At 33.1% G+C, this 14,587-nt stretch overlaps 3 protein-coding genes across 3 annotated transcripts; all 3 read left to right on the top strand.

The window, feature by feature from the left end:
* Positions 1 to 136: 136 nt before the first annotated feature.
* On the top strand, positions 137 to 3,165 carry Abp1 (Actin binding protein 1). Its single transcript, XM_065345972.1, has 12 exons — positions 137 to 453; positions 580 to 635; positions 741 to 853; positions 930 to 1,145; positions 1,218 to 1,382; positions 1,463 to 1,630; positions 1,705 to 1,816; positions 1,894 to 1,967; positions 2,040 to 2,124; positions 2,202 to 2,288; positions 2,361 to 2,513; positions 2,585 to 3,165. The coding sequence occupies exons 1-11, from the start codon at positions 371 to 373 to the stop codon at positions 2,498 to 2,500; spliced, it is 1,299 nt and encodes a 432-aa protein (XP_065202044.1). The 5' UTR covers positions 137 to 370; the 3' UTR covers positions 2,501 to 2,513; positions 2,585 to 3,165.
* A 2,461-nt stretch (positions 3,166 to 5,626) lies between these two features.
* On the top strand, positions 5,627 to 10,033 carry LOC135832608 (uncharacterized). The gene is made up of 7 exons (XM_065345968.1): positions 5,627 to 5,987; positions 6,304 to 6,767; positions 6,844 to 7,015; positions 7,088 to 7,193; positions 7,321 to 7,470; positions 7,904 to 8,827; positions 8,898 to 10,033. Exons 1-7 carry the CDS (start codon positions 5,969 to 5,971, stop codon positions 9,130 to 9,132), a joined length of 2,070 nt encoding a protein of 689 aa, XP_065202040.1. The 5' UTR covers positions 5,627 to 5,968; the 3' UTR covers positions 9,133 to 10,033.
* Positions 10,034 to 11,123: 1,090 nt separating this feature from the next.
* Positions 11,124 to 14,298, top strand: Hacl (2-hydroxyacyl-CoA lyase). The gene is made up of 12 exons (XM_065345969.1): positions 11,124 to 11,546; positions 11,621 to 11,847; positions 11,925 to 12,106; positions 12,178 to 12,354; positions 12,424 to 12,665; positions 12,737 to 12,922; positions 12,993 to 13,068; positions 13,138 to 13,227; positions 13,311 to 13,458; positions 13,531 to 13,638; positions 13,721 to 13,844; positions 14,012 to 14,298. The coding sequence occupies exons 1-12, from the start codon at positions 11,481 to 11,483 to the stop codon at positions 14,105 to 14,107; spliced, it is 1,722 nt and encodes a 573-aa protein (XP_065202041.1). The 5' UTR covers positions 11,124 to 11,480; the 3' UTR covers positions 14,108 to 14,298.
* The last annotated feature ends 289 nt before the right edge of the window (positions 14,299 to 14,587 follow it).

Below are 14,587 nucleotides of genomic sequence, written 5' to 3'. Positions count from 1 at the left end.
TCATTAAATTTTTTCAGTAATTTCGGCCAGCCAAATTTTTTAAATTTTAACCCAAAGGACAAAAAAGGTTTTTTGAAGGCTCACAAATTTATTCAAAATAATCAAAATGGACAATTTAGTCAAGAAAGGGGCCAAGATCAATTTCGAATCGATTTTCCTATTTCGACTTCGAAAAATATTAAGTTTTACATGATATCGATCTGAGGCCGGGGGCATTAGCCCAGTGGGTCATTTCATTTTGTACACCTACGTAAACTGCTAAACTCTTCAAAAACGGCAACAAACTTTCGTTACCTAATCAGTAGCTTATTAGAAATCTAATTTTGTGTGGTATTATGAAACTTTCAGTGATTCTGTCCAAGTGTTGAATATGTCTGTTGATTTAAACACGAATCGTACTTCGATATCAAATGCCTGGAGAGATGTGGTTGATGATAAAACCAGCACCAACTGGTGAGTAATTCTCTTGTTTCTACGTTTTTCGGTGTTTGTTTAAAGCTAACACGTACGACAGATTTATTCTTAGAACGATCATGTCATATTTGAGGCCATAATCGGTACCCTATTATTGAATTTCAGGGCTGTTTTTGGATATGAAGGCCTAACCGACGTGCTGACAGTTGTTGGAAAAGGAAGTAAGTAATTAGATCGGTATATTACATGATGCATCACGATACAGAACCCACTGTCCCGGTGAAATAGAAGAGTAAATGTAACCCCATTTCTTTGTGTCATTGCAGATAACGGTATTGATGAAATGAAAGATGAACTGAATAGTGGTAAAGTTATGTACGCTTTCTGTAAAGTAATCGATCCGAAAACAAGTCTCAATAAATATGTGTTAGTCAATTGGGTAAGTTTCAGTTCTAGTGAAGTCTTTATGTATGGAGCCACGAAATCTAATTTCTAACGTTGTACTGTTATCTCAGCAAGGCGAAGGAGCACCGGTTTTCAGAAAAGGTGTATGTGCCAATCACATTCGAGATGTTTCGAATATTCTAAAAGGTACTCATCTCACCGTTAATGCTCGTACCGAAGAAGACGTAGATACAGATTCGATTACTGAAAAACTATCCAAGTTCACAGCATCTGCGTACTCATTCGATGAAAGACTCGATTTATCTAAAGATGGTTTCCAAAAAATGGTTCGTTTTAATAAAAGCACTGCATAACGTGAAAAGATTCTCGACCGTAATTTTAATTTCATTTTAAAATAGGATCCAGCTTATAAAAAAGTTGAGCCTAGAAAAGAAATCAATTCGGAAGAACGAGATAAATTTTGGGCTCAAGAAGAAGAACAAGAAAAGAAAAGGCAGCTAGAGGAAATTAAAAAAAAGCAAGAAGAAGTTTTAAAATTGGAACAAGAACGTATCAAGAGAGAAGTACGGCTAATTCTTTGCTCTAATGGGTATCAACGCGTAAAACTTACATCATTTGAATTATACTAAATTTTGTTTAATAGATGGAAGACGCGAAAAAAAGAGAACTACAAGCAGCTGAGGAGATTGTCATAGAAAAAAGTCACAGTCCTAAAAAAATAATTGAAACTTCCACTAATATTTTTAGTAAAATAGAACAAATTGAAAAATCAAAAGATACTCGTCAGGAATCGAGTAAAAGTTTAAAAGACGTAAGTTTCAAGAGGTGCATTTTTCCTATCAGTATTTTCATGTTCATGTTTACTGAAAATTTATCATTTTGCAGGAAGCTAGAGAGTTAATTTCACGCAGAACTTCCGACGTAAGAGCAGTATTTGAACAAAATACTTCTGCAGGACAGCTTAGCTCGTCTAGAAAATCTTCCGCGCAATATAATGGTACTATTTTTTAGTATTCTTTATCATTTATATTAATTTTTTCAAAAATTTCAATTCCATTCCATTTTTGTTGATAGAAATCAACAGTATTCGAAATGGGTCGCAAGAAAATAAATTGAATGGTAATTATAAGAATGGAGAAAGTCTCGAGGTATGTGATGTAAATTGAACTGATAAATTTTTTCGCTACAAATAATATTACACATTTATCATGAAATTTCAGAATAATGTAATTTCCAATAACGTGGAATCTGTCGAGTCCAAAACTGAGGTCATATCTAAAATTAATCCTGAGGAGAATGATATTGGTCAGTTGATGTGGCTATTTGTGTTTCTGATTACCTATTAAGTTACTAATTAATTAAAGAAATTGTTTCATGTGCAGAAGTTGCTGAACAGAACGGTGAAATTTATCATGACGAATTATTGGATTCGGATTTAAAAGCTCAAGCATTATACGATTATCAAGCAGGTAATTTTTCAATCTTTTTCTTCTTTTTTATTCAGTTTGAAAAATATGTATAACTTATCGCAACTTTCTCAGCTGACGAAACTGAAATCTCTTTTGATCCTGGCGATATTATCAGTCACATCGAACGTATTGATCCCGGTTGGTGGCAAGGCCTGGCGCCAAATGGTAGTTACGGTCTGTTTCCTGCCAACTACGTACAATTGCTTCCTTGAATAATTTCATTAAGTAAGCAACAATGCGTTAATGAATGAAAGACGATTAGAATATTATGTTATTAATTGTTGCCTGTATTTCAGGTTTACTCTGAGTACCATTACCATCTCAACATTAAGTTATTTATTATTGTTAATAATTCTCATTGTGTTGAATTTCAAGTACTTATTTAAAGTTTTTTTGTACTTAATTTTTTAGGTTATTTATTTTTTTAAATTCGAATTTTATGCATTGCATTTTTTTCGTTAAGTTTTGATACTTCATTAATGTCGTTTTTATTTCTCTCGTGGGTACCTGAATAGGAATTGTTAGTTATTTAATAACACACCAATATTTTTTCAAGATTCGTTTTTGTTCTTATTTATGCTTTAGTAATAATCAAATATTATTGTGCAATATTTTTGTCACCTATTATTGAATTGATTAACCATTTCTAAACGTTTGCAATGTGTAGGTTAATTTAAATATGTATACCATGTTAGTTGATCTAATGATATTAGGAACGATTTCAAAGTGTTGGATTAGTTTTTAAAATTGATTTAAAATTAAAATTATAGTGAAATTATGTTTGTGAAGTGAAAAAAGTTATCAGGAATAATGTGAATTATGATGTGCTGAGTTGAAATCGAAATAAAAATTCTCTAATTTATTTTCTCAATAAAAAGTACCGCATTGATTAAAATTTCCAGGGCTCGGGTCCAGCAGAATTAGCATTTCATGAGAAAAAGTTGGGAGGAAAGCTGAATTATGGTATTGACGGTTGACAACTTGACAAGGTGTCTAACAAAATATTAAAATTAAAACGCAGAACTTTCAGCAAGACGATTTTTCAATTCGCGATTTTTTATTTGCAAAGAGAAGGGAGGGAGGGAGGGGGGGGGTTAAATACCTTCGCGGTTTTTAATTTTTCATTGACGAGGTATTCTGCAAACACTTCGTAAACTTTTGGGGGAGGGGGAATGGGTCAAAATTTCCCATATGATTTTTTCACTTTTTCAGTGCTATGGGGTATTTTGTCATTTTTTCGGCGAATCTAACAATGGAAAATTGATTAAGTATGTACCTCTACCTGTAACCTAGTAACGTATAGTAGACATAAGAAGCAATTTTGTTGGTAGTGGCAAGTAAGAGAGTTGGTAATTGATACAAAAAACGCTCGAGTGGATAACAATAAGTGATGCAGATAGAAATTAATCAATAAACGAAGAGATTAAATTCTTAATGTCTAAAATCGTATTTCATTCTTTCCAATAAATGATGTTCTGGAAAACGTTAGAATGGAACTATTTTGAAAATTATCAGTGGGCATAATTTAACGCAATGATATCGATTATTCAAATTTTTACTCATCATAAATTAAGCAATTGCTTATTAAATTTCCCAACGGGAAATAACCCGACAAAACGTGTTTCAAGATGAAAAATGAAAATTCAAAATTCTTCGAGTATCGACATATGAATGACGTCATCTCACTCTCAGCGAATAAATGCTTTATTTCGTTCATTATGTTTTTAAAAAATTTTTAGAACCGTGAACTGTGAACATAAAGGTTCAAAAATTTGAATAAGTATTAAATTACACATGAAGGCGTGGATGCAAAATGACAAAATCAGCTTGTTCATATTTTCAACTTTGAATGAGAAATACTTGCTTTAATGCTTTCCGACTATCTGTACCTATATACACACACTGAAATAGTGTAGTATAACGACTCGTAGGTAATTTGATATGCATTCTTAAGGTCAAAATTTTACGTAGTGAACATGATAACTTCAAATTTTGCTGATGAATGATTGTACATGTACATATATGAAAACAAGAGCATTTACACTTCGACGTTATCATATATGTACTGCGGGATTACCTCTTCCCCTGAATTGTTGTGTTGGAATACCTACCAAGACGATAACTAATTCATCGATCGAAATGATAATTTTCAATTTTTTGGGCGAAAGGAAGGGGTTTTGTAAAATTTTGTTAGAACATAGAAAACGAATGGAAAAACCAACTGCACACAGTCCTAGCGCTTCATGCCCTTGTCCTTTTCAAGAAAAAGTATATCGCGGCTCGCTATGATAGCCGCGTGCTTTCGTTGTAGCGTTTTTTTTGTTCATTTCCTGTAAATTCGATCGTTTCAATTTTACTACAGAAGCTTTCTTAAATTTGTATTAATTATCGAAATTGACTGAAAGTATTACGTTTTGATCAGAATTTTATCTATTTTTCAATCATTCAATGAACTACTCGAATTTATGGCCAGTGTCGATGATCTTTATTAATTATTCAGTTTTCGAATACTTCTAACTCGTAAGTCGTACTAAGATTGCGCAGCAATAAAAATTTACCAATTTGGGCAAAAAAAATATGTCAAAATAGGCGAATCTCAAAACATATGCAAAGAACTTCAACTTTTGGATCTAGTCTCAAAAGATTGAGAAAAGATGAGAAAGTCAGCAGAAATGATGGGAAAAAATGTTCTTGTCAATTTGTAGGTACTTCCTAAACGATAGGTAAATATTGTAAATAGTTATGCATCTGCATTGTGCACCCGAAAACTGCGAAGCAGTACCTACATTGTAGTTTTATAATAATTTTTGACAGTTTCATTTAAAAATTGAAGATTGCGCCGTTTTAGGAATACATATTCTTAAGATGGTGGCACGTTTGACTTTTTTCACAATTTTTAATTTTTATCAGTAAAGAAAAAGAAAGAAATCGCGAGAAAATGACACAAAACTTCCGCGATATTTGGTAGATAATCTGATTGAACTTCCATCAAATTTTTGTCCTCTTTGATCTCATACAGTATACATGAGGAATGAGGATTGAGGATTAACCAACTATGAAAAAAAAGTGCGCCGTCTTTTAAATATTTAAAAATAGGACAGTTATAATACCTAAATAGGCAATTAGGCAAATGAATTGAAAAAAAAAGAACTAGGTATGCACAAATTCGTTAATTCAATTCCTTGAAAAAAAATAAAATTAAAATTAAAAAAGGCCAAACAGAAATGCATGTAGATAGAAATAAGTAGGTACTTGGTATAAATTGAACATTTTGAATTGTTTAAAAGGTTGAAAAATGCTCATCAATTGGCTCAACGGCTCATTCGATTCTCAACATTACGTACCTCCCCTCTCTCGTCACTCCTACTCGAACACTCGAACGAAAATCCCAATCCGTACGTCATATGACGTCATACCCCGTGTTACCTTTACCTTTACCTCCTTCCTGTCCGTCTCCATATACCTGTGAACCTGCTATGGAGAATAAAATAAACAACATCATCTTGAAACGAAAAGCCTGAATGATAAGAAAAGTGTTTTAAGCTAAAACTTTTAATTAATTAAGTTATATAACGAACTAATTATTATCGTTTTGTTATCGAGTATATGTTTTTCTTCCTTTTTGATTAATTTTAACGGTACATCGTTTCGTTGAACTATATCAGTGTTCAATATCTCCAATGGAACTTGAAGACGAAGGTAAATCGGTGATTATTTAACACCTTGATTCGCTAATGATTCTGTAATATGTACTTACATAAGTTGCACTTTATTTTTTCTCTATTTAATTTTCACCATCAATCGAACACTTTTCGATATTTTTGTGTTGGAAATTGATCACCACGCTTGGTTCTCTCATAGTCAAATATTCGTGGGAGTTTATTTGGCATTGAGCTGCCCACCACGATGAAATTATTCGATTTTCATATATTGCAATGCACTAATAAGGACCAATTTTGGTGAATATTTCGTTCGACTCATCATTAAATCATGGATATTTCGAAAACTGTTCTAGGCCCAAAAGGCACCCCGGATAGAATACCATGTCAATTCTGTAGCCGTAAATTTGTTCCCGAAAGTCTGGCGAAGCATTCAAAAGTCTGTGAGAAAACGTTGCACAAGAAACGGAAAACTTTTGATTCAGCCAAACAACGTATTCAAGGAACAGAATTGGCTGAATATTTACCGGTCATGGTTCCGAAGAAAGAAACCATAACTAGCTCTCACAGCCGAGAAAGATTAGCACCTTTGATGAAACACGTTGATACTCCTCATCATGTTCCTTCTCGTAAAATAAATAAAGTCACTAGTCCAGTATCAAAATCATCGAATCATGAAAAATGTCCTTACTGTGATAGAAGCTTTGGGCCGAAAGCTTTCGATCGTCATATCGAGTGGTGCAAAGAACAAAGTATTAGAATCAATTCGAAGTCAACAGCTACTCAAGAAGCTAAAGAAAGACTGGAGGCGAGAACTAAAGTGAGTCTGTGTTTCATTTATGGTATTTGGTAGAACTGTAATCGATTTAATTTGATGTAATTTTCCGATTATGCAGTATCGAGCCCCTTCCTTTAGATCCAGAAGAAGCATAACACGTGAGAAGTATTCTCCGAAAGTGAGTGTTCAAGAAAATCACAACTTCTTTCACAATAGAAATGAAATGAGGAAGGATCGAGATGACGGATTTGCTAAACCATTTGAACCTGAACCGAAGCCCAAAATTTTAGGTAATTTGAGTACGCTGTATAAGTATTTGGAATTATTTGGACACATTTGAGTAATTCTGTTGGTTTTTCTAGAAATTAAAAAATCAAAAGAACCCAAGGAAACGAATTTTATCCGTCAAAATGTTCTCAGGTGTAGTTATAAGGGAAAAGCACCCAAAAAACCTGAAACAAAAATAGAGTAAGTGTTATGTGTACTCAGTTTATCTATCCTACTCGTATAATCAAATTTTTTATTTGCTTTTGTCAGTGTTTATCTTTCAATTTTTTGCGTTCTTATTCATTAACGATTTTTTTTTTAATTTCAGAAAAGACAATTTAAATGGTAATTATCAAAATAAAAAATCAGATTATAATGCAATTCAAAATTGGATATCGGCGAATGGAACGAAGATAAAACCAGCGGCTCCAACACCTAAAACATCTTCAAATGATATGGATAAACCATTAAATAATACGTACGTAATCATTGAATACATATTTAAAGTTTATATTTCGCGGTTGATTAATTTATCTATCTTCACGAGTGCTTGTTTATCTTTCTTTACAAATTCGCACGTAGTTGACAACAAAAGTATTTGTTTCATGAGTGGTAGAATGATCTCTCATTGACTATCTCAGGCGAAGACCGAATTTAATCGATACTTTTCAATTAGCTTTAGGAAAATGGGTTAATCACGTTCATTTTTATCGACAAATTGAAAAAGGTACCTATTAGAAATTTTCAGAGCATAATGGACCGTCGATTGCATGTTATCGTGCGAACTTCAACCTCGTTATATATTTTCTTTATATTACTTTTTTCATTACGAGCGAATTATTGCAACGTGCTCTTTCATGTTTTTTCCTCACAAATTGATTTCCTATTATACTGATTTATCTTACTTTCAGGATGTACGATAATTATAACCCATATATCTTGGCGGAGCACCAAATGAAAGAATTATTAAAAGACGTTAACGCTAATGTAGAAACACAGCCATTAAACCAAACGTTTACTATCGCTAAATTAGACACCTCGAACTCGCCATTGCCGATGAAAGAAGAAAGATGGAATCATTTCAATAATAAAGAAAATATCTCATCGTATAATGGCCCTGTTAAAACGATATCTTGCCAAACAGATGCTTCTGAAAAACACTTCAAAACTTCGCCAACATCAGCATTCAGTAAATATACAAATGGTAGCATGGAATTACTGAACCGAACACCGACACCTATACCGTCTTTCAATTATGATAAAATTGAAGATCAAACGTACGTGTTGCCTCCTATAACTACGAAACACGAAATACCAGTGCAAGCGAATCATGATACGAATATGAATCGTTATCCTTTGATAAGTTTAAGCAATCTAAGTTTGTGTTCTTCGGTTAGTATTGATATTCCAGATGAGAGAAACAAGATGTGTAAAAGTGCCGATAAACCACGTATTGAAAACGAAGTTCCAGTTTTGCAAAGATCAGTATCCGCATGTAATGCCGATAAAACTGGTAAAAACGCAGTGAAGAAGAACCTAAAAATGGAACATTTACTATATGGTAATAAAGAATCAAAAGATCCAAATGCTACTTACACATCAAACACAACGTATCCGAGTAAATACGATGAAAAACTGGAAAAACTTAATCACTTGCTGGATGGTGAAAATTTCGATTTACTTAATTCGTTTACTGAATTTGAAAACGTTCTGAATAATACAATTTTTGACGATACGTTTACCGTGAATTCCGATTCGGCGGAAAAAAAGAATCTCAAATTAGAACGAGGAGATTCGATGGTCAGTAAGACGAGTATTGATTCAGCTTACAATAGGTCAGTATCGAGTTTATCTTTCTTATCAATTTTAACTATTCAATTTTTTAATCAGTTCGTTCATTTGCAGCTTGAATCGTAAATCGCCTGCTCTTTCGGAATCTCATAAATATTTCGGTAAAACATCGACGCCGGAGACAGATACTCTGAAATCTTCCACTCTATCTCTTACATCGGATTTTCAAGAAGCCAGTTCGCAACAGAGTCAAAAATTATCAAAATTTTGTCACGAATGTGGTGCCAAGTACCCTTTGGACATTGCCAAATTCTGTTGCGAATGCGGTGTGCGTAGATTGGTCTTGTAGTTATTCCTCACCCTGAGAATTGTATCCTCCGGAGACCCTTTTCTTAACCAAATTAGTCATTTATTTACGTACTTTGTTAGTTACTAACAGTAAAATGTAAGTGGTATTTCCCGTATGACAGTTTACTGATTAACATTTGTTATGGTTTTGAATGAAATAATGCGAGCTTATTTGAATTGAAATGATAGGAAAATCTTTTTCTGATGATTGAACTGAGAATAAGTAGATAGAATTATTGATGTTTTGAAAACTAAAATAATTCTAAATATTGACGTAAAAGCCTATTTATTAACGTTTAATTTTTTTCCTTTTTTTTTACGTCAGTGTTTTTAATAATTGAGATTTTTTGATTTTGGTGATTTTTTTCCATATTATTTCGTAAATCATGAAACTGTACTGTGATTGAACGAACGAAACAGGGTATTGTTATATTTATTTAGGTATTTTCACTTCGGTACATTATGTACTCATTTTTAGTAGACTTGTAGTGATTTCCTCACGTTAGTACATTCCAGGAATCGGCAAAAGTGATCAGCAATTTTTTTATTGAAAATTTTTCACTTTTTCACTTATCAGTATATGTACTTATTTAGTCGAACACTCAGAAACAGACTGCTTTAGTATTTCCTTTATTCTTCTTTTTTTCTACTTTGTGTACTTTTATACGTTTTCGAAATGTTCTACGCTCAATTACCTTCTATTGCTAATTTATTTCGCTGTATACGTAATTTAAAAATTTTATCATGGAGTTGAAGTACTGTAAAGTACCTAGTGAATGTTTTAATCATTGACGAAACTATCGTTGCGAGTAACGTTAGATTAATTCCTAATCGGATGTTTTATTTAAAGTCATTTTTTTTCTTTTTTTGTTAAATTTTATTAATACAAATTTCATAACATGCGTGTGCAGTTTATTTTTGTATCATGTTTTATTGATTGGGTCAGCATGAAAGGGCGAAGAATCGCAATATTTTCATTTTGACATTTTTCTTCTGGTGAAACAGCTCCTCATCGCCTTTGATTATGCCTTACCTCAGTTTACAATTTCGCGGGAAATTCAAAAATTTCGTGGTCAATAATTTTGGAACGTTTTTGAAAAATGGTGACTGTTGAGCCCGAAATTAAGTGAGTACCCAATGGCTAATGGTTTTCAAAGTTTTTTAAAAAAAGTGTCATGCAATCCATCAAGATTGGGTTTTGATTCAGGCAGAAAATCAAAAATTTATATAATTATTATATCAACACTTTTTCTGCACATTATCGAAGAATTTTGAGCTCAAATTAGAGTCACGATTTTCTGAATATTTGAAAAAGTGTCATTTTGATTTGTTTAACTACTCAAAATTTTGTTAAAATCATAAAATTAAAAAAATCACTCAAGTGGTGGAATTTGATCATAAATTCATTTGTTTAAAATTGACAATTTTTGAAAATTTGCTGAGTTTTCTTTTTTACGAATTTTAGAGTGGGACGTGGGAGACCACTCAACACACTACTTAATTTGGTCTCTGATCGAAAGACACTTCAGATTCATTTTTCATGCACTAAAAACACTACCTATCGAAGAAAGTGACATTTTTTTTTGACCGAAGTTGTCCATTGATACTTGGACCTGTAAAATATTTTCGGTTGCTACAAGGCTCCGACACACCACACTTCGCGAGAAATTGAATAATTGAAATGTTTTCACAAAATTATTTGTAGTTTTTAAGAATTTTGAGGCCAAAATAGGACGATGATTTTTGTAATTTCAGAAGTTAGAATCTCACGAGAAATGTCAAATATTTCGACGAGAATATAATTTGAGCATTAAAAAAAATTGAGTCCAAAATTCAGTTACAATTTTCAGTAGGACTCAAGATTATTCGAATTTGAATAGATAATTTCATTTCTATTCTAGTTTAAATCCATGGGAACCGAAACAAACAAAGAAAAACATGAAGAAAGAAAGAGTTTAGACAGGGGGAAGGGTTTAGGTATATTTATTTACATCATCCATTCCTTATCACTCAGAAAACAGGTGGAGCCGTGGAGGAACTGGAGGAAGAATGTTTTATCACAAAGTATTGAAAATAATGTTCTTTATTCATCATAGTTTACTTTGTTTTACTCTCTGTTTCTCAATTAATCCGTATTAGAAAAACGAAAATCGTTAACAAGATAGTTTAAAAACCAAGTACACTGACACTGGTGCTTTTGTTGTTCCACCCCGTGAATCTGGTTAATTAGCTCTCATCGTAAAGTTTTTAAAACTTTTCTGTTTTACTAGTTTTTTTTTTTTGAAACTTGATTAGTTATTCAAACTTGAAACTTTTCCGATTAGTATTTCGTATTTTCAATCATCAAACATGGCTGCTGATAGTGGAGAAGAAATCACCGGAAATCAGGTTGTAGCTGAAGCACTGAAACTTCAGGTATTCTCTTGAAATATTTCACATGGACGTTTGTTGAATCTTCTTGCAATAATTATACTTCTTTGTTACTTCAGGGAATAGAATATGTCTTCGGAATTGTTGGATTTCCTGTAATTGAACTTGGCATGGCTATGCAGCAAGCTGGTCTTCATTTTGTGGCCATGAGAAATGAACAAGCTGCTTGTTACGCAGCTCAAGCTATTGGTTACTTGACTCGTAAACCTGCTGTGTGTTTGGTTGTCTCTGGTCCTGGACTTCTACATGTTACTGCGGGAATGGCCAATGCACAAGTGAATTGTTGGTAATGTGGAGTGAATTCTTTACTTGACTATTCGTTATTGAATAAATTCTCATATTTAGTGAATAAAAATCGTATAGGCCATTGTTGGTGATTGGAGGTTCGTGCTCGCAAGACCATGAAGGTATTGGAGGATTTCAAGAATGTACTCAAGTTGATTTAAGTCGACCTTATTGCAAATACAGTGCTCGACCTCCTAGTTTGGAATTAGTTCATCAACATATCGAAAAAGCTGTGAGATTGGCTACATATGGACGACCTGGTAAAGTTTTAATTCCGAATTTTGTTACGATAACGATAAATCGAATAGCGTTTCTGAATGCCTTTTTATAGGTCCTTGTTACATCGATTTTCCGGGTAATTTATTGAGTCAGGTCATCTCATCGAACAAAATCACACCGCTGAATGTTTGCCCACTTCCTCCGATTATTTATCCTGGCGGCGATGTCATAGCTAAAGCTGCAGCTGCCATAAAGAACGCCAAATCGCCGTTAATTATTATCGGAAAAGGTATTCAAATTACTATTATTAGGATTGGTTAAATCTTTTTTGGAAAACTAATATCGGTGTAATCTTTAGGTGCTGCTTACGGAAGATCTGAAAACGCAGTGAGAGATTTAATTAGTTCGGCAAAATTACCATTTTTGGCTACACCCATGGGTAAAGGTGTAGTTTCTGATAATGATCCTTGCTGTGTCGCTCCAGCTCGTACCGTGGCGTTGCAAAATGCCGACGTTATAGTGCTCTTCGGTGCCAGACTAAATTGGATACTTCATTTTGGTAGACCACCTCGTTTTCGTTCAGATGTTTTCTTTGTGCAGGTATTTTTCTACACATCAGTTGAGAGAAAGAAATCATCACTTGGTTTAAAAATCAATTTCAAAAATTCCAGGTCGATTTGTGCGCTGAAGAATTACATAATAGTATTCATTCTGGAGTAGCAGTCCAAGCAGATATCGGCGTTGCTGCTAGTCTACTGTCAGAAGAGCTGAAAAAATCACGATGGAGTTATAGTAATCAAACTGAGTGGTGGAGTAAACTTCGTGAAAGCTGTGCTAAAAATTCAAAAGCTGTGAAAGTAGGCTTTAAAATTAAGTATATGGATTATTTTTTTTTCAATTTCTATGTAATATTTTTATTTGCCTTAGGTTATGATTGACGATTTATCTGAACCATTGAATTATTACGCTGCGTTGAGCTGTGTCCAAAAAAATATACCAAAAAGTAATCTTTTTTCAGTTGTTATCATTGAATTATTCACGTAAATCTAGAAACTGTTTTACTGTATTTCAGATAGCATAATTGTTAGCGAAGGAGCAAATACAATGGATATTGGAAGAACAATGCTCTTGAATGAGTTACCAAGGCATAGATTGGATGCTGGTAAAATTCATTATTTCAGTTCAACCTTCATCAAGTCAAATTGAATCATAATTCAAAATCTATGATTATTTACCGCATTTTAGGTACTTTTGGTACCATGGGAGTTGGTTTAGGATATGCGATCGCTGCTCAATTATATTGCAATAAATACGAGCCCAAAAAACGAGTTATATGTGTTGAAGGAGATTCAGCTTTTGGATTTTCAGGAATGGAAATAGAAACTATGTTCAGGTAAAAATTCAATTCGAAAATATGTTGTGATATTAGATGCTTAGATTGATTATATTCGAGGTTTTTTTTTAGATATAAATTACCAATTATCATCATTATCGTAAATAATAATGGAATTTACGGAGGATTGGATCCAGATACATGGGAAGCTGTGAATAACACTCCTGAAAATACCACAACGTAAGTTCATTTAATTACTCTGAAATTGAATTAGGCAAATGAAGCCAGTTGATTATTTACACGCTATTTCATTTTTTTTCAGGAGTCCGGTCACAGCTTTATCTCCAGAAATTCACTACGAAAGAATGATGAATTTATTTAATAAAAATGGGTACTGTTGTAGAACCATTTCAGAAGTTGAACAATCTATTCGTAAAGCTTCTCAGGTAAACATATGTATTAACTAGCTGTGTTCCTATACCTCGGATGGGGATAGGTGGTTCAGTAGACAATAACCACGTGTATATAGATTAAAGAAATAGGGCGATAAAATTAAATAATTCATTGTAGATGTGCCTATTTGATAATTTACGCCATTGTTTGATTTTTTCAGAATACCGAAGAGCCCAGTATAATTAATATTTTGATCAATCCGTATGCAGACAGAAAACCACAGAACTTCGCTTGGCTTACGGAATCAAAGTTATAATTTCTTCAAAAGCCATACACCAGCATTATTATTTCTTATGGAAACGGTAGGGGAAATCATTTTAGCCAATATTTTTTATCAATTATTCATGTTTTTCTTTTTTATACCTTACTCTATTTTAATGAGAAATTTGTATTTTTCATGATGTTATTTGTTATTAATTAATTATACAATATTGAAGATTGGCTGTATTTGCGATTATCCGTTTCGTGCAGATTGACTTATTAAATCCATAACTATCGATTTTTCCGTCAAGTGACACGGCGCGACTGGCTAAGACTGGCGTGAGATCAATTGCCCACTCTACGTATAAAGCCAGGGTTGGAATGCCAATCGAAATTCGAAAGCTGAAAGGAGGCACCTTTTTGAAGCTTTTTTAGATATCCATATCGAATAAATATCAAGAAATTATAAAAAATTGATGAAGTATCATCAAAAAATAAGATCAAATTTTATGAAAATTACTTCTAGTTAGAAGTT

This window comes from Planococcus citri, chromosome 1 (assembly GCF_950023065.1).
Source record: "Planococcus citri chromosome 1, ihPlaCitr1.1, whole genome shotgun sequence".
Lineage (NCBI taxonomy): Eukaryota > Metazoa > Arthropoda > Insecta > Hemiptera > Pseudococcidae > Planococcus > Planococcus citri.
The sequence above is the reverse complement of the archived record's forward strand: the minus strand, read 5'-3'. Positions and strand labels throughout refer to the sequence as shown.

What these genes read in the sequence shown, in the direction of transcription:
- Abp1 (XM_065345972.1), top strand. Translation starts at nt 371, where the DNA reads ATGTCTGTTGATTTAAACACGAATCGTACTTCGATATCAAATGCCTGG. An exon ending in ATCTTCCGCGCAATATAATG is followed by an intron (nt 1,817 to 1,893) that starts GTACTATTTTTT and finishes TTTTGTTGATAG; the next exon opens with AAATCAACAGTATTCGAAAT. An exon ending in TCCTGAGGAGAATGATATTG is followed by an intron (nt 2,125 to 2,201) that starts GTCAGTTGATGT and finishes TTTCATGTGCAG; the next exon opens with AAGTTGCTGAACAGAACGGT.
- LOC135832608 (XM_065345968.1), top strand. An exon ending in AAACCTGAAACAAAAATAGA is followed by an intron (nt 7,194 to 7,320) that starts GTAAGTGTTATG and finishes TTTTAATTTCAG; the next exon opens with AAAAGACAATTTAAATGGTA. An exon ending in GATAAACCATTAAATAATAC is followed by an intron (nt 7,471 to 7,903) that starts GTACGTAATCAT and finishes TCTTACTTTCAG; the next exon opens with GATGTACGATAATTATAACC.
- Hacl (XM_065345969.1), top strand. Translation starts at nt 11,481, where the DNA reads ATGGCTGCTGATAGTGGAGAAGAAATCACCGGAAATCAGGTTGTAGCT. An exon ending in GGCTACATATGGACGACCTG is followed by an intron (nt 12,107 to 12,177) that starts GTAAAGTTTTAA and finishes GCCTTTTTATAG; the next exon opens with GTCCTTGTTACATCGATTTT. An exon ending in CTATTCGTAAAGCTTCTCAG is followed by an intron (nt 13,845 to 14,011) that starts GTAAACATATGT and finishes TGATTTTTTCAG; the next exon opens with AATACCGAAGAGCCCAGTAT.